The sequence below is a fragment of the Bidens hawaiensis genome, unplaced genomic scaffold, assembly GCF_021521415.1.
Source record: "Bidens hawaiensis isolate Kalapana, Puna unplaced genomic scaffold, B.hawaiensis_p1.1 tig00005142_1, whole genome shotgun sequence".
Taxonomy (NCBI): Eukaryota; Viridiplantae; Streptophyta; class Magnoliopsida; order Asterales; family Asteraceae; genus Bidens; species Bidens hawaiensis.
In genome coordinates, this window is record NW_027491327.1 from 321,568 (window position 1) to 348,860 (window position 27,293).

The 27,293-nt window shown below is 41.3% G+C and overlaps 2 protein-coding genes across 2 annotated transcripts in view; one reads left to right on the forward strand and one right to left on the reverse strand.

Annotated features, from left to right (window-relative positions):
- Positions 1-6,536: 6,536 nt before the first annotated feature.
- LOC143629005 (uncharacterized protein At4g00950-like) lies at positions 6,537-8,521 on the reverse strand. The gene is made up of 3 exons (XM_077098409.1): positions 7,907-8,521; positions 7,721-7,774; positions 6,537-6,611 (listed from the first exon to the last, which is right to left on the reverse strand). The coding sequence occupies exons 1-3, from the start codon at positions 8,519-8,521 to the stop codon at positions 6,537-6,539; spliced, it is 744 nt and encodes a 247-aa protein (XP_076954524.1).
- A 3,444-nt stretch (positions 8,522-11,965) lies between these two features.
- Positions 11,966-27,293, forward strand: part of LOC143629006 (protein FAR1-RELATED SEQUENCE 5-like) — a 29,460-nt gene continuing 14,132 nt past the window's right edge. Inside the window, exon 1 of the mRNA XM_077098410.1 lies at positions 11,966-12,102. Within this exon, the coding sequence (XP_076954525.1) occupies positions 11,966-12,102 (137 nt within the window). The remainder of the gene's footprint in view (positions 12,103-27,293) is intronic.

Genomic DNA, 27,293 nt, shown 5'->3' on the forward strand with positions numbered 1-27,293 from the left:
TGAATTCCATAGCTTTTATGTAACAACCCAACTCAGAACAGGCTGACGTGTCACTATTACAGATATCATAAACTAACACAATCTATTTAAAAGGAATAAAAATAATCCAAGTGCAACCAACGAGTTAAAACCAAACCGAAAGAAAATCCCAAGTCCAATTTATTAAATGTGAAAATAAATAAAAGTCATTATTCTTGAGCTTCATTTTACTCTCATCCCTGATTTCCCTGATTTCCCGGATTACCTGTTAACAAATAAGACAAACAAAAACACGAAAATACGGCTGAGCCAAAAATTTGCCCAGTAACGGAAAGAACAATAGTACATGCTAAGACGGAAATGTGTAAAGCAAAATGAATACAGACCTGAAACTGAAACTAAAACTGTTGCGAATATAAATTCGCGTTTAATACCGAAATATAACCAGCTACTCGATCGGAACAAAATCAAAGTATACCAAACGTATCCAGAAGCACATATCAAGTAGACCGAAAATATAACCAGACATTTATAATTACTAAACTACACGACCGTGATGTAATAATAAATAGGTCGTGTAAATACGGAAGCACCCAGAGCCTAAACAGAGGGGTACACAGCTAGCTAGTCTATGCACCAAGGAGACGGTGTGGGTGGCGTGCACACAATATTCCATCTCAAACAGAAGTCAGGAGTCAGGAGTTGGAGCTAAGATCGATCTATACGCCTCTAAGTGGCCAAGGTACTTCATAAGTACAGTCAGAGACGCCGTGAACTTTGATTACGCACTGTCACGACAAGTGCCATGTCATTGACGCCCCAAATGGCAAGTCAGAAATGCTCGGGTAACAGAGTACTAAGCTAAAACCAGATAACTAAACATATTCAAATAGGAACATGCAACAAAGAGTACAAAAATATATAATTATTGCATGCGACAAAAATATATTATATAAACTAACTGAACTCAAAAGTAACTGAGGCATACGAAAATCCGTACTACAAAGTAATGGACTAGAGTCAATACTATGAGTAAGCGAAAACAAAATCCGCACTACGAAGTAACGGAATATATAATACTAAGAGTACACGAAAACAGATTCCGTACCTTAATTAATAAGTAGAAGTAAACAAGTTGGCTTGTCTTCAATAATTATGAGAACCTACGGTTTATTTACATTTTATTTTAGATATACTCACGTAATTACGATGGATGATTCGTTGATTTTTCTAGGGAGGACACTTTAAGAATCCATAAAAATGTGTGTAGTAATATGCTCGTTTTGGTGGCTATTTAAAATCATTAAGCTTCCAAAATAAGTACTAATATGTAAATTTCGAATTTTAAATCCCCACTTCATTATAAGAGAGTATTATGAAATAAAGCAACTGATCTGAAATATCATTTACTTATGATCACAAAAACTTTCACAATTTAATTTATTATTTTAAATTCCTAATTTCTCAGATTGATTTTTTTTTAAGTGATACGTAGTGGCTGTAAAGCCACTCATATTTATATGATTATGGTGCTTCATTTAACTTTAGCCAATATCCACTAAGAGCATTCACATCCAGTTCCTCATCCCCATCTTTATAATTACATTACAAAACATTATATTTCTCTTTCCTGTTTAATTAAATAATACTTTTATCATTACAGTTTTCTCTCTCCTTTACTCACAACCAATCCAACAAATATTAAAAAATAAATAGGGACAAACAATGTTCCCCAAATATTTCCCCAAATTTACAAAAAATCACTACATTTCTCTCTCCACCCTATAATTTACGCTCACAATCATTCAAACCTCACCCTATAATTTACCAATCCCCCTCACATAATTATGGGGGATGGGATGGGAATGCTCTAACATGCACATGAATACGGAACACACAGAAACTCTTGTCCTCCTTTAAGGACATGCATGCATTATAAATACCAAGTTTCTAATAGAGTTTCTAATTAAACAACGTTATCCATCACCGGAACGAATCAACGATCACATCCGAACGACTTAATTAGGTGTACGAACCAGAAAAAAAAAAAGAGCGGGCATCACCTTAGTTATCGAAACAAGTCGGTGTATGTAAACGTGACAGCAACCTAATCGTTTTCTCTCAACAAAATGGATCGGATGCGGAACTTGAACGGTGGTGGTACGTAATGCGTGACGGCGACTGTATGACATCGGAATGAATTAATAAACTTGAAATTCACATAATTGAATAGAAAGGAAATCGGGATCGATTTTTGATACCTTACTCGAAGAGGAAAACGGCGGTCAGTTCCTGAGGGAAAAACAGAAACTAGCGGCAGTGCACGGCGTATGTCACCGGAACTGTGATTGAATTAAAATTAACAACCGACATCGGATTTTTAACCAACAGTACCATGAGCTAATTTATGACAAGAGATCCAAAAGATTTTGGAGTTTACCTAAATGCAAAACTCAGTGGCGTCTGACTTGTAGTGGTCGTTGGTGGTACAATGGCGACAGATAATCTTTGTAGTGAGGCTAATTTAGGGTAGTGGTGTGAGGCGATGGTTTTCTTGGCGGCTTAACTGATCCAGCAGAGCACTGGTAGTGGCATCAATGAATGGGGTTATGTAGTTGTTATGAGTAAGGAGGGTTTTTAAAGGAATATATATTGCCGATTAGAATTAGGATTAAAGGGTTCGTCATCCAGGTTTTTAGACTAGTTTGTTGAAACAATATAGACTTAGCAATGAACAAAAGATTTGGTCAAGGTATTCAAATCAGTTAAAACACGTGCGGATAGAATATCAGATTATATCCATATTTCTATATGACTTGCCTTATTAAATTATTAATTTCTTCCTCATAAGAGTTTCTAACTGAAATATAAAATGTCAAAATGTAAATATAGACATTTGTATACAATTTCTACAAATCTAGAGTTATTATATTATTATAATTATTATCTAAAGGATTTTGGGTTATTATATTTTAACTGCAAACTTAATGTTAATTAAGAGGGGAAGGAGCACTAGTGTGGGTAAGGTTCATGGGTAGTTTATCACATGACAAACCCACCGCTAACTATGTAGGTAGATTGCCAAATTGTAATTTATGGCAAACTTTTGCCATGAAGAATATATAACAATTGGAAAAATAAATGAGTAATTAATTATTATTATAAAAAATAAAAACACAAAAAAGTTCTAGGATACTTGTGGGTAGATGCCGCCAGTGAATTTGTGGTTTGTGGGTACATGCGGGTAGAAATGATATAGTAGTACGGGATTGACAGGTGCATGGGTAATACCCATGAGTACCCCTTCCCCTCTAATCATTAACATAATCAAAATGGCATTCAAGTGTAGGTTACAATGGCCATTTTAAGCATAAGCTCCTAAATATGAGTCTTCAAAAATGTTTATATTTTATCATTTTGGGATTATATTTTAACCAATTTGAATAACCAGTTTTTTTTACCTTGAGCGAGATAGATTATTGTTATGAGTTACAATGTCATGCATATCTTAATTAGTCATAATAATAGGACCACCCGTGGTGGTCAGGTTGTGGGAGCAAAACTAGCTTCAAAACTAGGTGTACGTCCCTTAGTTTTGAGGTTACTTTTTGGGTGGGTTCATTATATATACAACGATGGTGGAGGAATACCTTGTCCAATCAATTTTTTTTATATTTATATTAAAAAAATTAAAAAAGTAATAACTGAATAATGATTGCAAGGGGGTTTTGAGGTTTTTTACTGCTACACCGCTTTTTTACAAAACTTGTCGTTGATGACTGGGATGTCACGTGTCATGCAAGTGCACAACCCCCTATGTGCTTAGTTATCGCGCGTGGTCTAATAATTTTAAGTGGGGCAACATAGACAATGATGATAATAGATCTTACTATCTTACATTTGATCAATTATATCCACAGTTGTCCATGATTGATGAAGTTTATAATGGGTTATAACTAATGAGTTGTGTTGACTTTTAGGAGTTTTAATATCTTTTAATGGTTGATACAGGCCTCATTTGGTCATATTTAACGTATTAGATTGACTTTGTGTGACCAAACTTGACTTGGATTGACCAAATTTTATGACTAATTAACTCTTCCGGCAAAACGGACGGAGCTGAAATGTAACCAACGCTAGGAGGATGAAACTTTACAAGAATATTGAAGTTGGTCTAGTATTTCATTCAACCCATTCAATATAAATCCTTATCCTTATTAAACATTATATAAAATTGTTTTGATTTGTCTTATACAATTCTAACAATGTGACCAGAAATTCAATGTACGCAAAAAAAAACCAACTCTCCTCATAATCTCAATTTCAACCTACACATATATACTACCCAAATGCTTGTAAATAATTTGCATCATGTTCCCATTTATTTCTAATCATACCCATTTTGCCCTTATCATCTAAAAACTCTAGCATCATCGGATACTTAGTCCATCCTTTTGACAATTTTGGTCAAATATAATTGTCTTCAACATTGGGTTTGACTATACATTTTATTCCTATCTGCACCAAATGGCATTGCCTTTCAACTTTAACCTCCACTTTACTAATTAAATACAAAATTACATATTTTATACAACACTTGTATAATCAATTATCAATCAAACTGAATATATCTAGATATACTTTTAATTTCATATCTTCATATATCAATCAAAGTCAAAGCTATACATTAATTAAATAGAGACACACTACCCATTATCTTATTGAACTTGTGTCTTACATGAGAAAGTATCCTGCTTCCATTTGTGACCCATATCCATGACTGTACCAGACTTTGAATCCGTCAAGATTAACCCTACATTGATAATTAGTTTATAATAATAACAATCAATGTTTTAAAGATTTAATTGTATGACAATGGTAAATACTGGATCGTTTATTGATAATAAAGATTGTCATACAATATATAGAGATTATAACTAATTCTAGAAACCTAAGGTGAACTCGTGGGCTCATACTAATAGTGTCTGATAATAATGTAGTTCAATAATACGAACGTAGAGTATTAAAGATCTTTGACGTGTTAAAAAAAAGTCTATATTTTGTTACTGATTATCAAATATTGGAAAAAAGTTTATTCTCACAAGATAAAAACCATTAAAAATAAGGGCCACTGAGTTTCAAAATTTTGATAGAACTGCTAAATAAAACAACTAGAGTGAACACACAAATAACATATAGGATGAACACATAAACAAAATGAACAATGACTTGGTGGTTAAGGCTTTGCTTTATAATATATCAGTGACTTTGGTTTGATTCTGCATTGTTACGTTTTTTTGCTTTTTTTTTTCTAATACTAACAAAAGGAAATTGGAAACAAATTTTCCACAAACAGATTTTGGTGGTAAACTAAGCCGTTTTAATCAGAAATGGTACACACAAGAATATGGAATTGGTTATAATATAGTGTCATGACAGATTAAGTGTATTCTTATACTTGTTTAATGAAAGTAGTCAAAAAGATGCGTTTGTGAGTGCAAGGTAAGGTATGGCAAAGGTACTTCTAAAGATGAAAAACTTGCAAGAAGCAACTATAGGTACTTTTATTATTAATTCTTAAAAGGCTATCATATGTTTATCAGGTGTTTTATTAATTTCTTGTGGCAACGGGTTTTTTTATCATTGTATTGTATTTTAATTATGTGATGAATATTACTTGACCTGAACTATCAAAATGGCCCGACCTTTTTTATGTCTGCTCGTATAAACTGGAGTATCTAAAAAAGTGAAATACACTGTAAAAGAATTCTTAGATCTGCCACTGATAATAAAATTAATTTTTTGGGGGTATTATAGGGCATTTGTTTTAAAATAGTTATTGCCAACCAATAGTTTTAATTGTGTTAAACAAATTTGATTGGGGAAGTCCGGGGAATACTACACGACCGGGACTTCTTTAGGAGGTGCCATGAAGGCCGGGTGTGTTATTAAGTGTTAATAGTCTCCCCACAAATGCCTTTCAAAATTTGTTTTGGTCTTTTTATTGAAGTGAAATCTTAACTGTTTCGATCTTTTTGTTGAAGTGAAATCTTAACTTTATTTACATTAGATCTCGTGTCGGAAGCTTTGTTGCAAGTAGTCATTCCATATATAGTTGTTCAATGTTCAAATATCACGTTTACACTTAAAATTATCACATTTACTTGTTAATATGATTAAATTATGTAAAATTCATAGCTTTATGCCTTTCACATATAACATTTGGAGATCAACTTTTTTCTTTGAATTTAAGGCATCTCATCACATATACCTTTTCAATCTTTACTCTAAATAGGAATAAACATAAAACATAAATTTCCTCTTCTTTTTAATAAAAATAATAATCACCAAATTACATGATGTGACAAGAAAAAGTGTTTTTTCTCCATTGCACATTTATTTCTATAACATGAAAATTGAATTGGTACACGACAACTACCTTGCTTTCAATGCCAACATAACGGAATATGGATGTCGTTAATTACACATACACGAACCGAAACGGATCAAATCCAGTACAAACATTGATTAAAAACAAGATCATGGATTAAAGCAAGTCAAAAGGTGAAGCTGTCTTTCTTGGTCTTCTTTTTCCATGGAACTACTTGCTTAAAACCTTCATAGATCTTCGACTACAAAAAACCAAAAGGTTAATAAAACAAAAATAAAAGAGCCAATATGTAAGCAAAAATATACTTGAAGGACCAATAAATAATATTTCAGCAACCAGTTGGCAGCTTGTATAGTTATGAAAATATGATTGACGTTAAAATAGTCCCCACCTGCCCTCATCCGCAACTACACTACCTTTAAGTGGGTCCTCTCCTACATTATTTTCTTGCAATGTTTTTGACTAAAATGCTTTCATGTTTAATTTTATAAAAATTAAATGAATACAAATTTAAACCGACTAATCATGCATTAACACTTTTTGTTAATCAAATGCCAACACTTTTTGTTAATCAAATGCTCCTTTCGGCGGTTTCTTGTTTTTTTGGTAGTTATAAATTTTAAACCAACCAATTTGTTTAATATTTCATTTTTATTTACTTATTTGTTTATTATGAGTCACGCTTTGTAAAGTTAATAATACGGTGTCATCTTGTCTGTAGTGAGAAAATAAAATAGGGTTGTGATTACCACACGTTATCCCCTTCTCGCAGACAAAATCTTGTCGGGCCTATACAACTTATATGCATCTATATCTATACGAGTCAAATTGAAATCGCGTGTATTACAATGATACAAAAATGTGAGACATACAGTTTGACACTTTGACATGTGTGTATGCCTCGTATTGGCCTATACGAGCCGTACATGCATGTAGTCCATCTACGAACTATATGTTCCTTGTAGCCCTTATACACCCTTATACGCCTCGTACAGGTCTATATGACTCAAATACATCTATATGACTTGTATATTCAATGCTCAGCAACATCTAACAAAAAGCGGAAGCTATACGAGTCCTATAACATTATAGACCCTTACGAGTTGGTTCCTGCAAAAAGGGCTAATGTCTGGTTAACACATCCTGACTCCCGCTAACCAAACATGCCTTATATTCAGACACCATGCGCTATCTATACTGACTCAAATATATAAATGACTAGATGACACATGGTGTTTGATCAGCATGAGCCATGAGATATTTTCTTACTAATACGCATGCAATATACACTTGTACCCTATGCAATAAAGATTGTAACTAAAGCACAAAAAGTCAAACAAGAATTCTTACCCAAAAGTCGGACCGGGTGACTTTTGACAGACTAGAATTTCTTCTCATCTTATTATTATTATTATTATTATTATTATTATTATTATTATTATTATTATTATTATTAGTATTATTATTATTATTATTATTATTATTAGTATTATTATTATTATTATTATTATTATTATTATTATTATTATTATTATTCTCGTCGGCAAAACCAGCATCCACTGAATCCGATGACGGCGAAATGACAATACTACCCTTCGGTTTATAAATCCTAAACGACCCAAACTGTCTATACCTTCGACTTCCACTTCCAACAACCTTATTATCCGACAACTCCGGTTGCAGTCCTATGTTGTTGTTATTGTTATCCTCAGTTGGACTTGGACTCCACCCGCCGCTACAACTACTATCAAACGACCCTTGCTTCTGCCCTCGACGACGTCGTTCTTTATTATTATTATTATTATTATTATTATTAAACCTAAATGAAGCCGATGAAAAGACGGATTTGCCCCCGCCTGGACCATCAAGAACCGTAGTGGGCGAGGATGTTTTGGTCATTTTGCTGGAATAATATTCAACCACTGCTAGCCTTGGAGGCAGCTCAAGGCATTTGGTGTGACCGGTGGAGGGTATTATTAGGTCCGTACATGGGTGTGGTTTACCGGGCTGTTCTTCCCACTGAAATGGAACCGAGGCTAAGGTTTGACGAGGTGGTGTTGGCGGCATGCTGACGTCATGTGGTGGTATGGAGAAGAGTGGGAGTTTGGGTATGGAGTACGGGTCGGATTCGGATTCGGAATCGGATCCCATTTTGTGTGAGTGAATTATGGAAATGGAAGTGATAGTTTGTGTTTTGTAAGGTTGTGTGTACTTTATAGGTGGCTGTTTGACAGCTGTCTTCATTATGCATCACAAATTGTTTTAAAACTTGTGGATTTTGGTATTTTACTAAGAGGGTGTTTTTGGTAATATAATATGGAAAGATAGTATGTTAAATTATTATTGGGAAAGGGATCAATCAATCAATCAAAAGCAGTTTCAATAATATTATTGGGAAAGGGAAATTTCTTAAAATAGTTTCAATAATTTGATCAAATTTTTGATTTTTCAAAAAATAGTTTAGGTTTAAAAAAATCCTAAGAATAGCCTATTTAACCATCGGATCCAACGGAATTTCAGTGCCGTCTGACGGAATTTTTGGACATTTAAAATCGTGTCATGTGTCAACATATTAATGGATTTGACAGAATTTTAGTGGGTTCGACGGAATTTTTCATTTCTACCTCTCAAATCCTAAACCTTCATAACCAACATCCATGATCGTTTTTTATTTCTCCACAAATTCAAGCAAATCAAAGTGTAAATCGCTTCGTTTTTTGAGGAAAACACAACCATAGTGTTCAATTTTATTCTAGAACCCAAAATCAAAAACCCGGGAATTGAAAAATCTAGGATTTGTCGGACAAATTAAACAGTTGGATCCGGCGGAAGCATGAACTGAACCGTCAGATCCGACTGCTTATTATTACGTCAGATTTTTTCATTAATCCGTCGGACAAAACCATAAACTATCGGATCCGACGGAATAGTATGCTTCGTGGCACGTCCTGATAGGGTCATTAATCTGTCGGATCGGAGAGGTTTTCGTTGAATCTAACGGAATTTTTAGGTTAATTTTGGAATTTTGGTTGGCCCTGAGATATTTCTTAAAAAGTTTAATTAAAATGGGTTACTTTCAAAATTTCCCATTATTATTATAATTATTATTCGAATAAGTAGTCATATTGTTTTGTAATTATTCTTCTAGTTTATGTTCATAGGCATCTTGTATATTTTTGAAGTTTCTTGAATTGAATGAAAAGGAAATGAAGGTTTGTTAATAGGTGGCTATTTGGCGTGGGTATGTTACGACGTCACCGAGCCACGTGACATACGAGAGTATTCATGGCCATGAGACTTTTTGAGTTTTTGATTTGTATTAGAAATTCTTAAATACATAATATTTATTTATCTTAAACTTGTTAAGATTACTAAGCATATCTTTCGTTCGTTAGGAATGGTATATTAAGTTTAGATGCTAGTGACATTAGTGGTAATTATCTAAGGTATGACATATTAACCAATAAAATTTGGCTAATGTTATCCCTTACTGAAGAAACACTAAGTGACCCCGGCAGACTACGGATAATCTGGGGGTTAAATAGATGTTTCCCACGAGGATTATGTCCGGCAAAGAAGGTTGTTCTTCAGGTGACCTGCAAAACAAACACCGTAAGCTCGTCACTGAGAAGGGGGGGGGGGGTTCCTCCTTGTGACCACCCTCCGGCGTGAGAGTCAGACTAGATTGCTCTGAATATAAGTGTATATTAAGAGATTGCTAGAGAAGATAAGATGATAATACCGTTCCAAGGTGTTGGAGTATTTATAGCCGAAGGTAGGTTCCAAGCAGGTACAGCCAGCTGTATAATATTCCTGTTCCACCAACTGTGGGCTGCGTACGTGCCATGCTGGTTGGTGGATAGGCAGCGGCTGATAGTGACATGGCCGGCTGTGTACTATTCCTATTCCACCAACTGCAGGCTATGTACGTGCCACGATGAGGGTTGGTGGGTAGGCAGCGGCTGATGGTGACATTTTGTACTAGAGCATGCTCCTCCTCGTAATGTTGTCGGTGAGCTGTCACCCTGTGATTGGATCATGGGCTGCTTTGGTCAGATCTTGTCTATTTTGTCCATACCTTGGCAGGTATAGTACAACAGATCTTCCAGAAGCGTACAGACTGGCTCATTTGGGCGGGAGTATTCCCGCCTTGCTCATTCCTTCAGGTGACTACTGAATTATTGAGAGTTAGTGCCTTGTGTGTGTAGCCTTGCTGTTAGTGCGGGTAGCCTTCCCTGATGGCTTGTATCCGCAGCTGCGGGAACAGGCGGGGTACTTCACCATTGGGAGGATTTTCCTGCGGGAACAGCTTGCGTACTGCGCGTAAGGACGTCATCTCTCTGAGCGTGGTGGATCCTGCGGATCCAGTTGGTCTTTGCGCAGACGTCCCTCTAAGGTGAGTCTTGCGGGTTCAACTGCGCAGACGTCCCTCTTCGAGGAGTCTTGCGGGTTTAACTGCGCAGACGTCCCTCTCCGAGGTGAGTCTTGCGGGTCCAACTGGGCTCTGCTGGGACCTACCTCTTCAAGTCCCCCCAGTCCAATGTTCTTCTCATGAATTGTTAATAAGTGAGGTGAACTTTTGGACTTAAGCAAGGGGTTTTGAAAAGGGTTTTTAGCTTTAAGGTTTTCCTTGGGGATTCTTCCCGCGGTTTTCCTAACGTCACTTGAAGAAATTCCTGACTTTTCTGCCTGATCTTAGGGTATGATGCGGGTAGGTGTGTAACCTCCTCGCAAGTCAGGAGCGTTGAGTTTCACTTGTGTAGATTCTCCACGAGGTTTTGGTAGTTGGACATAGTGATCAATTATGTCAGACAACCAATTCCATCTTGGAGCTTCAGACAATCTAGTCCTCAACGTTCCCGCTATGCGGGGATGTTATTTCCCTTTCCGCAAGCATGGCCCAGAAGATCCTTGTTGGTTTCAATTCCCTGCAAGTGCTAAGTATGTGAAGGGTTTTGCCTTGACACTGTACCCGCACTCGTCTTATAGTTTCTTTACTTCAAAGGTATTCTTGGCTTCAATTCCCTGCAAGTGCTAGGTATGTGAAGGGTTTCGCCTTGACACTGTACCCGCACTTGTCTTACGGTTTCTTGGGTACCAAGGTAAGGGGGTATATTCCCTCTTATTTTTGAATCTTTGAATATTTTTGAATCTTTTTGAAATTCGAAGAGTTGGTGAAAGGATAAGAACAGTCCAAACTGTTGAAGGGACGGTTGCGTAGTCCGACGGTTTCTTCTGACAGTTTCAGGACGTGCAGGAAGTTATGGCGACGTGACAGTATATGGTCATTCCAGACGCTTTTTCAGGCGCGTGGGCGCGAGTTTTCGGGCGCGTGGCCGCGAAATTTACGGCTCGCGTCCTGTCAACAGCTTTTGCCAGCTTGCTTTTGCCACGTGTCATAGTTTCATTGCACATGCGCTTTCTCTCTCCTCCGCATTAAATTCATCGCATTTATTGCGATGAGTATATAAAGGGGGAGAGGGTGCATCTTAATCCACACCTTCACCTCTCTTCTTCTTCTAAACGATTTTCGGCGAATACTCTAACTTTTCCGTCGAGCATTCTCCTGAAATCGTTCTTCTTTACATCCAAAACATGTCTTCTGCTCATTATCCTGAGGCTACTGCCGAGGAGTCTGATGTGTACACGGAGAACCCGATGTCATCGTCTGATAAAGACGATAAGAGTACTGCTGGCGAGTGCCAGTGTGTTCTTACCGTCGAGGCGTATCAGTACATTGTCAGGAAGTTCATGCTCGAGCCTTTCGAGCCTGAGTTTCCTGGGCCTCATCAGACGGTGTACGATGCCCCCAAAGGCAAGATAGGGGTATATGCTGCTTTCTTCGTCTATGGGAATATCCGGTTCCCATTGATGAAGTTTGTTTACCGTGTTCTGGAGAGACACGGTGTACATCTGACGGAGGTACACCCAATGGCGATCGCCAAGATCCGCCATTTTGAATGGGTGTGCCTCATTCTTGGGGTGGAGCCCCATGTCGACCGCCTGATGACCTTCTACTCTTGGAGGTGCATCCAAGGCTGGTACACCCTGGTCACCCGGATCAAGGGTTTGAAGATCTGCGCTACAGAGCGCAGTCTTCGGTCTTGGAAGCGGGAGTTCTTTTACATCTCTGCTCGTGTCGTCCCCATAACGATGACATTCAAGAACGGGAGAGCACTCCCCAGCCTTCACGCCTCCAACTACCAGGAGGCGGAATGGTTTTCCAAGATTTCCCGGATCCAGTCTCCGGTTTACCGCTTTGCGGAGTCCGGGATGGTGATGCTCGGGATGAGCAGGGTGTGGAAGGATGCTGGGGCGGAGACGCCACAGATTCCCATCGTCCTTGAATACGTTTGAACTTTATCCCTTACGGTATGCTCCGTCTTCGTTGCTGATTTAGGATTTTTCTTCTAACTGCTTTTTTTTTTATTTGCTAACTGTTTGTTGTTTTATTGCAGTTCGTGATTCCAACGAGGTGTACGCTCCTCGGTGGAATATCCGCCGGGGAACGACCCTCCGGACTGCTGAGGATTGCGTCGAGTGGACACGCCACGCCGCCCCTGCTGGTGCGATGGGAGAGGCCACGGCCAGCTACCAGGAGGGTAGGCTGTCCAACGAGCTTCGGATTCTCCTTGCCCGGATGCAGCCGCGCGTCGAGCTGCTTTGTCGTGAAAACGACAAGTTAATGGCGGCTCGTAGCCTGGAAGTGGCTCAGGCGCGGGCTATCCGGGAGGAGAATGCGAAGCTTGCCGCCGTTGCTGCGGAAAAGGAGAAGGCCTTCAAGGCCCTCGAGGTTGAAGTTCAGGCCCGGCTCGAGGTCCGTTCCAAGGCTGCCCAAGCTGTTAACGAACAGCTTCGGCTGGCCAGGGAAACTGCACGGAACGCAACCGAGAGGGCCACCAAGGCTGAAGCTGTTGCTGAGCCTCTACGCATCGAGAATGAGGAACTTAAAGCCAAATTAGAGAGGCTCCAGCAGGCTCTGATGCCTTGGCCATGGAAGATGCCAAGAAGCTCCAAGAGATCTTGGACCAGAGGGGGGTGCTTGACCACACTGAGCGTAAGCTAAAGGGCGTCGAAGAGGCTGCAGCCAAAGATGTGTTGCTTGCCAACCTCACAAAGAACGAAGCCGAACGCGCCCGTAATGAAGCTCAAGCTGCCCTCCAGGAGGCTCTGGTTACCAAGGAATGGCTTCTTCGAGAAGCGTTGTCGCAGGTCTGCGCAGCTTCCTAACTTCTAACTTCTTTACGCTTTTCCTTACACTTGAGTTTTTGATATACTTCTGTTTTGTAGGTTGTGCATCGGGTGTTCACGAACACATCATATGACGATGCGATGAGCGCAGCCCTCAACGCTTCTCATGAGGATGGGGAAAAGGCTGGCTTCCTGCTTGGTCTAGGGTTTGTTGAACAAGGCATCCCGCCTTCCAACTTCCCTCTTTACAATGTGGATACTGAAGCTGCGTATGACCAAGCAGTGAATCAGTATGCTGCCTTCCCGCATCCGGTGGTGGAGAAGGTGAACGAGATTGCTGCTGCTGATGATGGGCTAGCTATCCTCAAAGCTTTCCTTGAACCGCCACACTCTACTGATGGTGCGGGTTCAAGTGGAAGTGGTCCTGAAGCTTGATCCTTTAAATCCCTTTCCACCATTAGAGTAGATTTTTATTTTTGTATAGATTCTCTTGTATGCGGGTATGTACCCAGCAATCCTTGTAATATTTGAATTTCGATGGAATAAAGATTATTTGCTAATGCCTTGCCTTGTTTATTTCACGCATATTTTGGTTTAACTTAGTAATTTCTTGAGTACTTGGATAAGTTAACTTTTCAACGTGGCAGATAATAAGTTAAAGTTTTGCTTCCTCTTTCGTGATTGTGCGGGTATGACCGTCACTTTCACTTAGTAGGATGGCTAAACTTTACTTATATCTGACCTGCGTGGAAGTTTTCCTCATCTTTTCCTTGAAAATTTTCTAAGTATTTTGAATAAGTTAACCTTTGGACGCGCGGTTGTTAATAGGTTAGTGTTCAGTTTCCTCTATCATGATTGTGCGGGTAGGACCGTCACTTTCATTTAGTGGGATGACCAAACTTTACCTATAACTGACCTGCGTGAAGGTTTTCCTTATCTTTTCTTTAGAAATTTTTACCGTTTTATGTGTTTATGCGGGTTTTGCCGCCTTCCACATGCAACGACTTACTTCTTCCCATACTTATTTATGCAGTGAATACCGGCATATCAGTGTGGGAAGTTCATAAGTATAAAGGTAAGGCTATCAACACAATGTGAAAGGAGAATCATTTCCATTAGAAGTGGCTCTGGGCCTTTTCTTTACAAGTTTGGAATTGATCTACATGTAACATTTGCGTAATTGAGCTCCATTCCATGTTCTTGGGATGGGAGTGCCATCGAGCCTTTCGAGCCGGTATGCGCCCTTTCCCAAAACTTTTTTGATAATGTATGGCCCTTCCCAGACCGGGGCCAGCTTTCCTGGGCGTTCTTGGTTCGAAGCCTCGTTGTTACGCAGTATGTAGTCTCCTACATTGAAGTTGCAGAGTTTTACCCGCGTGTTGTAGTACTTTTGCATTTGTCGCTTGTAGTTCTCTTCACGCACTGCGGCTAAGTCTCTGCGTTCTTCGGTTAGCATAAGGTCTAACCGTCTTTCCGCATCATTGTCTTTCGGCTGAATCAAGACCCTTGGTGAGGGTAAACCAATTTCGACCGGGACCATGGCTTCAGTGCCATAAGTGAGGCTGAACGGGGTTTCTCCCGTACTAGCCTTTTTCAACGTTCTGTTTGCCCAAAGGACGTGTGGAACTTCGTCCACCCAGCCGGATCTGTGTTCCAAAGGTCTTTTCTTTATGCCGTCAACGATGCTTTTATTTGCTCTTTCCACCTCACCATTACCCTGCGGGTGCGCCACTGAGGTAAAGGTGTGGGTGATTTGAAGTTCTTCCAGCCACTCTTGTAGCTTCTTGTCAGCAAAGTTGGTGCCGTTGTCGCTCACCAAAGTCTGTGGAAGTCCAAAACGACAAATAATAAATTCCCAAATAAATTTTTTGATATGTTTTGCGGTTGTTTGGGCTAAGGGTTTTGCTTCTATCCACTTGGTGAAGTAGTCGATGGCTACTACTAGGAATTGAACATTTCCTATTGCTGTGGGAAATGGGCCTGTCACATCGATGGCCCACTTCTGGAATGGCCATGAAGAGGTGACTGGAACAAGTTCATTCTTCGGGCGATGCGTGTTGGGTGCGTAGAGTTGGCAAGACCTACATTTTCTGATGTATGCCAGCGCATCCGTATGCATCCCCGGCCAAAAGTATCCCGCGTTGTTTAGCTTGGCTACAACAGCGCGTGGACCTGCGTGTACTCCACAGATGCCCTCGTGTACTTCCCTTAGGAGGTAGGCAGCATCTTGGTTGTCTACGCATCTTAGGAGTGGGCCAAGAAAGTTACGTCTGTAAAGGATGTCATCGATGAGTTGATAGTTCAGTGCTTTACAACGTATTTTTCTTGCCTGTGTTTTTGACTCTGGTAATATACCCGCCGCAAGGTAATTTATTATTGGTGTCATCCACGTTTCTGTGCCGGTTTGGATGACACAGATTTCCTTGTGCGGGACTGATGGTGCTCCAAGGAGTTCAATGCGGATATCCTTTCCCAAGTGGGTGAAGGCTAACGATGCAAGCTTGCTTAACGCATCCGCAGATTTGTTCTCGCTACGCTTGACGTGTATGACTTTACAATCATTAAAATCGCGCATAAGGGTTTTTGCTTGTGCGAGGTACAGGGCCATTGTGTCGTTCACGGCCGTGTACGTCCCGTTTATTTGGTTGGCTACTAACATGGAATCCACGTGGGCTTCCAAGTTTTTCACTCCCATCTTACGCGCAATTCTCAGCCCGGCCAAGAATGCTTCATACTCTGCTTCGTTATTCGTACTTGGGAAATCCAGTCGAATAGCGTAAGTGTATTCTTGGCCTGCTGGATTGGTTAGTTTCAACCCTGCGCCTGAACCCTCGTTGCTGGCTGCTCCATCAGTGTTGAGTCGCCAGACCTCATGGATGCCCTGTGCTGGGGAGGGTTGAGCCTCCTCCTGGCCCTTTATGGCTGGTCTTGGCTTGTACTTTATCGCGTATTCTCCCAATTCTATTGCCCATTTGGCTAGGCGTCCCGACAATTCGGGTTTGCCTAGAACGTTTGCAAGTTTGAATTTGGTGAGAACGGTGATAGGGTGACCTTGGAAATATCGTCTTAGCCTGTGTGAAGCCTGTACAAGTGCTAAGACTAATTTTTCCAGGGTAGAGTACCGGGTTTATACGTCTGTTAGGACACGGCTAACATAATAGATTGGCATCTGGATGCCTTTCCGCTCTGCTAGCAGGACTGCTCCGGTTGCTCTATTTGTGGCGGAAAGGTATAGGATTAATTCCTCCCCCGCTTCTGGTGCTGTGAGCGTTGGGAGTTCGATCAAGCGTGACCGAATCTCCTGAAAAGCTGCTTCCGCTTCTGGTATCCAGCGGAAGTGCGTTTTCTTTAAGCAGTTTCTCAATGTTGACACGAATGGAAACGACTTATCCGCATGGTTTGCCAAAAAGCGGTTGAGTGCGACTAGTCATCCATTCAGTGTCTGAGCTTGCTTGATGGTAGTAGGTGATTCCATTTTGATAATGGCTTCGACCTTTTCAGGGTTCGCTCTGAAGCCATCTTTAGTAACGATGACTCCTAAGAACTTCCCTTCTTCCATCCCAAAGGAACACTTGCTCGGGTTGAGCTTCATGTTTATCTTCCTGAGTGTGTTGAAAGTTTCTTCAATGTCTTTCAACATCGCTTCTGCGTCAGGGCTTTTGATGACCAAGTCATCCATGTAGACTTCCAAGTTCCTCCCAATTTGGGCATGAAACTCTTTGTCCATCAGGCGTTGGTATGTGGACATGGCATTCTTAAGTCCGAATGGCATCATTTGATAACAAAATGTGCCATCGGGCGTCCGAAAAGCGGTTTTGTCCTGATCATCAATGGCCATGTGGATTTGATGGTACCCCTTATACGCATCCAAGAAGCATTTAAGGCGAAACGGTGCTAACGAATCTACCTTAAGATCAATTTCGGGTAACGGATAACAATCTTTGGGGCATGCTTTGTTTAAGTCTTTGAAATCTATGCACATGCGCCATTGTTTGTTATTCTTCGGTACCATAACGGGATTTGCAACCCATGTTTGATATCTGCTAACGCGTACGATGCCCGCGTCAAGGAGTTCCTTGACTTGGGTTCAACACGCGTTAGCTTGTTCCGCCCCCATTACTCTGCGCTTTTGTACGACTGGCGTAAAAGCCGGGTCACACTTGAGCTTATGCTCTGCCTTACGTCGAGGTACACCAGTCATGTCAGCTGGTGTCCACGCGAAGATGTCAGCGTTTTTCTGTAGTAAGCGTTTGAGTAAGGTGCGCGTAGGATCAGTGATTGTTGGGCCAATGGTAACAGCCTGGTCAGGGTATGTAACATCCCGAAATTTCAAAGTGATATTAATTATATTACTTACTAATAGAGGGAAAGTTTACTCGGGTTGTCAGGAAATAAATAATAGAGTAGGAGTTGGTATGAGTCGGGCTAGTGTTGGATTAATGGAGACGGGTTAAATGAGAATGGGCCATAGGTCCATGGGATTTCAGGGATATAAATATCCCCTAAACCCAAAAATATCTTCATTTCCTTACTTTCTACACACACTCCAAAAACACACACACCATCTACACCGCCGCCGGGCCGAGGAGAGGAACGGGCAGATCCGAGAGAAAGAGAGAGAGAGCGATTAGTGTGTTAACAAGTTAAACGAGATCCAAACAAGCTCAAAAAGGTATGATTCTTGATCTTTGAAGTTTAAAGATCCAAGCTTTTTAGTGTATAAGCGACCGAAAATGGTCGGGAAGCGTAGTGGGTGATATTGAACCATAGCAAGGGTGTTAAAATCGCTCAAAATGTTGGACAGAAACCGAACAGCGGCTGATGTGGACAACTTCGCCTGCAACTGGGCAACTTCGCCTTCAAAGCGATGAACTTCGCCTGCAAGCTAAGTTCGCCTGATGGCAACTTCGCTGTAAAGTTAAGTTCGCCTAACTAGTAACTTCGCCTGAGGCCAAGTTCGCCTGATGACAACTTCGCTTGAAGCCAAGTTCGCCTGATGGCAACTTCGCTGTAAAGCTAAGTTCGCCTAGCTGGTAACTTCGCCTAAAGCTAAGTTCGCCTAAGGTTAACTTCGCCTAGAGCTAAGTTCGCCCGAGGGTTAACTTCGTCTAAAGTCAAGTTCGTTTAGAAAATAAATTAAAAATCTAATGAAAAATGTGTTAAGACAGTTAATGGAAATAAAATTTTTCAAGTTAATGGAAATAAATTTTTCAATCTAATGAAAAATGTGGCAGCTCGACCCCAGCCAGGGGCTCTGCCCCTTGGACCCTGCTAGGGGCTGCCGCCCCTAGACCCCGCTGCCAGGGGCGCTGCCCCCGGACCCCCGTTCGTTGTGGGTCATATAAAGATAGAAATACATTATGAGAAGTGATAGTTAATTGATACGTATACTTGTTATACAGTCAGCCGTGCACAACTGAAGAAAGGGATTACGATTAACGGTGAACGTAACCGTGTTCAGGTGAGTTTCTAGCCCCATTCCTTGTTATGTTTTCGGGGCTGTGTGCATACTCGATGTGTTGTTAATACATTTATCCTAAGTGATAAGTGTATGTCATATGTGATATGTGTGATAGATATGAATGATTGCTTGTCGGTACGCGAACGATCTTCGGATATTGCGCGTACTGTCAGGTTAAAAATAAAGGTACGAATATTATATATCGAAGATGTATGAATATTTCAAATGAATACTTGTCGGGGCGTGAACGATCTTCGGATATTGCACGTGTCGACAAGGGGTATGGTTGTTAAATGAATGAGGTAAAGAATGCCTAGAGCGTTCTTATGTTATAATGTAAGTATGTGTATATAGGTACACGAATGGCATGTGAGTTCTACGTTCGACATAGTAAGTAAGGATGGGAAATCCCTCTAGCTTCAATCGGACATAGACTCGGCTGGTGATGGCGTAGTTAAGGACTGCGAGCCTTATACGTGAAGTAGATGATATATGTAGACGTAGATAAGGACTGCGAACCTTATACGTAATGTGGATAGGCGTCAGCATAGGAAAGGACTGCGAACCTTATACGTGCTGTATTTGTAGCATAGGGGAGGACTGCGAACCTCGTACGTGCTATGAATTAGGTTGCAACATAGGGAAGGACTGCGAACCTTGTACGTGTTGTGGATGTATTACAGCATAGGAAAGGATTGTGAACCTTATACGTGCTGTATTTGTAGCATAGGGGAGGACTGCGAACCTCGTACGTGCTATGAATTAGGTTACAGCATAGGAAATGACTGCGAACCTTATACGTGATGTATTTGTAGCATAGGGGAGGACTGCGAACCTCGTACGTGCTATGAATTAGGTTGCAACATAGGGAAGGACTGCGAACCTTGTACGTGTTGTGGATGTATTACAGCATAGGAAAGGACTGCGAACCTTATACGTGCTGTATTTGTAGCATAGGGGAGGACTGCGAACCTCGTACGTGCTATGAATTAGGTTGCAACATAGGGAAGGACTGCGAACCTTATACGTGCTGTATTTGTAGCATAGGGGAGGACTGCGAACCTCGTACGTGCTATGAATTAGGTTGCAACATAGGGAAGGACTGCGAACCTTGTACGTGTTGTGGATGTATTACAGCATAGGAAAGGACTGCGAACCTTATACGTGTTGTATTTGTAGCATATGGGAGGACTGCGAACCTCGTACGTGCTATGAATTAGATTGCAACATAGGGAATGACTGCGAACCTTGTACGTGTTGTGGATGTACTATGGTATAGGGAAGGACCGCGATCCTTGTACGTACCATAAATGGTGAACATGGGTAAGGACTGCGAACCTTGTACGTGTTCACGACCTTGAGTACAGGTATAGACGGTGGACTATGAACGTACTCTCGGTATACTGAGGTTAGTGATTGTAGATATGTATGTATGTATGGTAGCAAGTATGTATGTAGAACAGAAGGGTAACTAGTGAAGTATGGATATGTATCTACGGATATGTATGTATGTGTATGTATTGTATGGCGTTCGATTAACTAGAACTCACTCAGCGTAGCTGACTTTTAGTATGCACGCAGGTGAGCTGATTATAGAGTTAGCATGAGGATGACACACGGCATGGATTGAACGGCTGGCATCTGAAGAAAGAAGTAAAGATGTTTTAAAAATAAAGTTTTGTGTTATGGTATCAAAGAAAAGATTTAATGTTTTGTAACAAATGATTGATGTTTTATATTCCGCGAAAAGTTTTAATAAACTCTGATTTGAAGAACTGTGTTTATGAGTAAATCCGACGCTAAAGTAGGGTCACCGGGTTCGGGGCCTTACAGGGTATTTGCCATTGAAGGCCCATTCTTCTGGTTTGGTGATGGTTGGTTTAGCCATCTTTGGTTTGGGTTTAGATGAGACAGATGCGATGCATACCTGGGGAATGCCGGTGATCATCGCTACACCCTCAGCTGTTGGCCATCCCATCATGCCGTGGACTGAAGATACCACGGCATTGAATCTTGCCATCCCGTCTCTCCCGAAGAGAATGTCGTACGTGTGGTGTGGCTTCCTCATCACGACAAAGTCCACATCTTCTGTGCGGGAGTGTTTCCCGTCCGTGAGAATGACGGGGAAAGATAGGATACCCAGGGGGTGTTTGTGCTGCCGTCGAACCCTTCCATCGAGGCGCAGACCGTTTCCAGGCGTTCCTTGTCTTCGTCGTCTAGCTTGTCGAAGAACTGCCTGTACATCACCGTTGACGAGGCGCCGTTGTCAACAAGAGTGCGGGAAGTGATGTAGTGCCCCAGCTGGCTTTTGATGACGATAGGGCCTTCCTTGCTGGGTCCTCCTGGCACTCGCGGGAAGCGCACCTCAGCTTCCTTCCACCCGCATGGTTCTGTCGTTCGTCTTTTTCTTCCTCTGATGTTACTATGAACCATGTGGATGCTGATGTCAACGGGCTTTCGTCCGTTGCCTTTGTATCATTTCTCATTCCTCCCTCCATTCTTGATTGATGCCATGAGGTGCGTAAGTCTTCCATCCTTGACGAATGTTTCAACAATATCCTTCAAGGATGTACACTCCTCAGTGTTGTGACCCTTTGTCCCGTGGAAGTCACAGGATTTGCTCTGATCCGCATTAGGTCGCTGCCGGATCATTTGAGCTTTTGGCCATGGGAGTTTTTCGGTGGCAAATATCTCCGTGACGCTTTTTGTGAGTGGCGTCCATCGGTGTTGTCGGCTTGATGGGTGCGTGTTATCCCTTCCGCCTACTAGAGGGCGAGAGCTGGATGAGGTGTCAAACTTTACTCTTGACTGCCAGATACCCAACTTCCTCTTTTTGTTTTGCCGGGCGGTCCGGACGTTGTTTTCTCTAGTCCTCTGCGTGTAGAGGTGTGTACTCCGGGGAAGATCCCTACCCAGTTGCTTCTCCGTTTCGGCAAAGCGCTTGGCCGCCGTCATGATGGCATCCCATGTGGATGGCATGCCGTCTTTACCCGTCAACGTGCGGATAAGCTCTGGGTATTCAGCACCCTGGATGAAAGCGGCTTGAACAAGATCTTCGCTTATGTTGCCCAGGCTAAGCTTCTTTGAGTTGAAGCGAGTGATGAAGTCTAGTAAAGATTCATCCTCCTCTCTAACGCAGTTGAGGATCGTCCACTGTTCTTCAGTATATTTCCTCTGTTGACTGAAGTGCTGGCTGAACTTGTGTTGGAAGTCCGCCCAATCATAGATGTGGTGGACTGGTAAGCGATCAAACCACACCCTGGCCGCTCCAACCAGCGTCATCTGGAACATGTAACACCACGTGGGTTCCGTCCAGTTACTGACGGTTGCCCCCGCTATGAATCTGTTCAAGTGATCGTCTGGGTCGGATAGACCATCATAAGTGCCGATGTTGGACATCTGTTTGGCACTTCTTGGGGCGATTGCTTCCGCAATTTCCCTTGCAAAATTGGACGTTCCCGCATTTGCAGCAGTTGGTCTAAAGGTTCTGGAGAAGTCACGTGGGTTTCCCCCCGCGTTCCTCGGTTTGAAGGTTTCTCCAAAATTCCTTCTTGGTTGGAAGTCCGTTTCCTTACGCTTCCCTTTCGCCCTATGGCGAGGGTTTGCGTCGGTGTCGGATTCCTCCCGATCTTCGTCTGAGTACTCGCACTCACTGCTCATGTTGAGCTGTTGTCGAGTGCTTCCGAATTCGTCAGCCTGTTGGATTGAACGCAAGCGTTCATCCAACTCAGCTTGGAATTCCTTTTGACGTGCTTCGGCCCACGCTTTAACTTGATCGAGTGTTTGGCGGGGAAGCCTCGTCTGTTGTCTCTCCAACTGGGCATCGGTGAATCCCAGGGAGAGATTGTTTACTGCACTTGCCCCGGCTTGGGTAACCGGGGTAGTGTTCGTAAAATGTGTATGCTCGCCGGTGTTCCCCCCAGTAGCTGGGGTTGTGGTTACCGGGGTTTCTTGGTTACTTGCTGGCCTTGGGACCGGAGTAACGTTAACCATCTTTCTAAAAGTTTTGAAAAAGCTTGAAAGAGAATAAGTTCTAGCTTCTGTCCCACGGATGGCGCCAATGAAGAAACACTAAGTGACCCCGGCAGACTACGGATAATCTGGGGGTTAAATAGATGTTTCCCACGAGGATTATGCCCGGCAAAGAAGGTTGTTCTTCAGGTGACCTGCAAAACAGACACCGTAAGCTCGTCACTGAGAAGGGGGGGGGTTCCTCCTTGTGACCACCCTCCGGCGTGAGAATCAGACTAGATTGCTCTGAATATAAGTGTATATTAAGAGATTGCCAGAGAAGATAAGATGATAATACCGTTCCAAGGTGTTGGAGTATTTATAGCCGAAGGTAGGTTTCCAAGCAGGTACAGCCAACTGTATAATATTCCTGTTCCACCAACTGTGGGCTGCGTACGTGCCATGCTGGTTGGTGGATAGGCAGCGGCTGATAGTGACATGGCCGGCTGTGTACTATTCCTATTCCACCAACTGCAGGCTATGTACGTGCCACGATGAGGGTTGGTGGGTAGGCAGTGGCTGATGGTGACATTTTGTACTAGAGCATGATCCTCCTCGTACTGTTGTCGGTGAGCTGTCACCCTGTGATTGGATCATGGGCTGCTTTGGTCAGATCTTGTCTATTTTGTCCATACCTTGGTAGGTATAGTACAACAGATCTTCCAGAAGCGTACAGACTGGCTCATTTGGGCGGGAGTATTCCCGCCTTGCTCATTCCTTCAGGTGACTACTGAATTATTGAGAGTTAGTGCCTTGTGTGTGTAGCCTTGCTGTTAGTGCGGGTAGCCTTCCCTGATGGCTTGTATCCGCAGCTGCGGGAACAGGCGGGGTACTTCACCATTGGGAGGATTTTCCTGCGGGAACAGCTTGCGTACTGCACGTAAGGACGTCATCTCTCAGAGCGTGGTGGGTCCTGCGGATCCAGTTGGTCTTTGCGCAGACGTCCCTCTAAGGTGAGTCTTGCGGGTTCAACTGCGCAGACGTCCCTCTTCGAGGAGTCTTGCGGGTTTAACTGCGCAGACGTCTCTCTCCGAGGTGAGTCTTGCGGGTCCAATTGGGCTCTGCTGGGACCTACCTCTTCACTTACTTAATCGAGTTATGTTACTAGAAACAACGTTAACTTGAGTTAAAAGTAATTATCTTCCTTTTAACATTTGGTCATGTCATTTAAGACTATTTAAAATATTCTGATTGCTTCATTAAAATTTTTGTGTTTTGATATTAAAATGAAATTATAGCTGACATTAATCTAATTAATAACTCGCATGGATTATTATCCACCAAGTCCTAACTTAGGTTATTAAAATTCAAATATTTTATTATTATGATTATTGTTACCATTGTAGTATTAGTATGCAAATAAACATTTATATAAATTTCATGAAATTGTATTGTAATCATATAAGAAAAACTCAAAACCTCATTTTAGGTATTTGGTTAAAGATCTCTTACATATTTTCAAACTTTCTTATCCAATTAACGATTACTTTTTATCTATCAATTAATCATCATTAAATCAAAACTTTAATGCTTAGCATATTTTAAAATTTAATTATCCAATCAAAATTATAATCCGTTTAATGGATTTCAATTTCTTTAAAAGTATATGTGTGAGGCGAATGACCATTTGGATCGAATTTTTTCTATTTGTACTCATTTTCATTAGCTCGATTTTCGCTTGAAAGACGAATGACATTCTAAAAAGTGTTTTGGTCTTTTTGTTAAAAGGAAACCTTAACTTAAAACTTTGTTTACTTAAGATCTAGTGTGGAAAGTTTTGTGGTAATTAAGCCATTCCATGTATAGTTCTTTAATTTTCAAACATCACGTTTGCACTTTAATAATATCACATTTACTTGTAACTAGTGGTATTACCGGCGCGTTGCGCCGGGTAGGTTGGTAAAACCCAGGCGCGCGACAACAAAACCTAATTGTTGTCGGTTCCAGACGATGATGTCGTAAGTCGATGTGAATTCGGTCGGTTTTCATCACGTTCATTACTATACCTCAACAAAAAAATGGCATTCGGACGGTTTTCGTTATGTTCGTTACCGGAATTAAAACAAAACACGGTGAGTCAACACGAATTGGTCGGATTAAGTCACGTTTGTTATGCTACAGGAACAAAAACAAAAACAAAATTGACATTCGTTAGTAATCCTTACGTTCATTGCGCTACTAGAACTAAAAGAAAAAAAAATGTCGCGGACCAATAAGGTGCCACAAAGCTGCCCAATGGGGTTTTGTGGCACCAAAGTTGTCTTTTATACTTATTAGTATTAGTAAAGTAATAAGATTTCATTATTTAACAAGTATTTTCACCCCGCTTTGCTGGGGCAGTTGATTTGAATAGTCAGTGGTAAACGACGATTGGCAAAGTCATGGACCTCAGGTTCCAAAACGGAAATAAGAATGTTCATTATCCTAGGCTCATAACAATTATCATAATAGCCTATTGGACGAATGGACTAAAAGTCACTTCTAATAAACGATAACAACAAATGTGGGTTAAGTTGTTCAACATCAGCAACCGCAACAATATATTAAAAACAGCTACTACAACTTTCCCGCCACCAAGGGTTTCAAATCGAAACTCAGCAATGATAGAAGTTCATGATCCAAGACTTAGATACATAATCATGATTGCGCTTAGCAAGAAAACCGACACAAAGTCTGGTTATATTTGTGAGGGATGATGAAAGAGGTCATGGCAGGCGGCACTTAAACAACTAGTTTTATACCCGTCCGGTGGACGGGTGCTTTAATGCCATAATAACATTATTAATGTTTTCTTTTGTAACACCGTGAAAATACCCCATCTAGTTTTGGACCAAAAAAAATGTCAAGATTAGAAGTTAAAGGGCTAAAAAAGCCAATTCTGAAAGTTGAGGGACTGAAAATGAAAATTTTGAGTTTTAAGACTCATCGCGCTATGCGATGATCTTCTGATAAGCATCATCACGCTACGCGATTATCCAATCACACAAGTCAAGAAAAAGGTAAGCGTCGCGCTACGCGACAAAGAAACTCACTGGTCTCATCGCGCTACGCGATGACCAGGATAACGACGAAGAAACTCACTGGTCTCATCGCGCTACGCGACACCCCAAGTGAAAGGGTCATCGCGCTACGCAATGGTCTGCAAAACTCGCCTATAAAAGGGCAGCTACGGGTTCAAGCCAATGCATCTCATTTTCACCTTCATTTCACACACTTAACCTAGGTAATCGTGCCAAGGGTGTTCTAAGGTGTCGAGGGCCGTTTTCGGTGAAGAACCGAGGTGTCGTTACACTGTTTAACGAGCTGCTGATCTTGTAACGAAGTACAAGCTGAATTGCTGCTGTTTTCTAAAGTTCTTAAGTTCCGTCAAGCCGATTAAGGTAGGAATAGGGTTAAGTTACTTTACTAGTTACTTTAAATATCTAGTTACAACTTAGTTAAGAGTATAGTCGTTAAACTGTTAATATTTTCCAAGTAATGTTTTATAAAGTAAAGACGTTGCTTCCATGTGAAGTAATGTTATCAAAACTATTATTTTGACGGGCATGTAGTAACTGGAGGGAGGGTATCATTAGTAGACTCTTATTGCCTAAGGAAAGCAATTCGTACAAATCACAATCAACCGCGGGACCCGTTTGCTTACGTGGAGAAGTTTGCCAATGTGATATCCTTATTAGGCCAAAGCGTGCTATTCCAAACGTCATATGTAAATTCAAAGTATTTTCATAAAACGACTATAACTATACTAGGGTTAAGTCAGACCTAAGAGTCTGCTGATCAGACCTCGAGTCTGCTGAACTGAATCAGACTTCAAGTCTGCTGATCAGACCTCGAGTCTGCTGAAACTGAAACAGACTTAAAGTCTGCTGAATAATACCAAATAGATACTTATGCATACCTATTATGAATATAGGTTAATAGCATACTGAAGCCAAGGAGGTTGATATTTCCTACTGATAATATAAGGTGAACACGTTAACATTTTACTGTCTGAATTGATTTTACTCTTGTAATAGACTGGTTGTTTATTACAAAGAGTCTGATAAATGTTTGCATGAGATATAATCTCTAAAATCGTTATAATACAAAATAGATAATAAAAAACAACTCAGATCGAATACACATGTGTCTGGATCCAAACATAACTGATAATTGGCATACAAAACCAAGTCAGTCATAACCGGTTCTCCAAGAGGGTTACATAGCCTAGGAGAAGGTTGTCTCCGAACAGGGGCTATGTACTCGGGGAACCTTTGAATT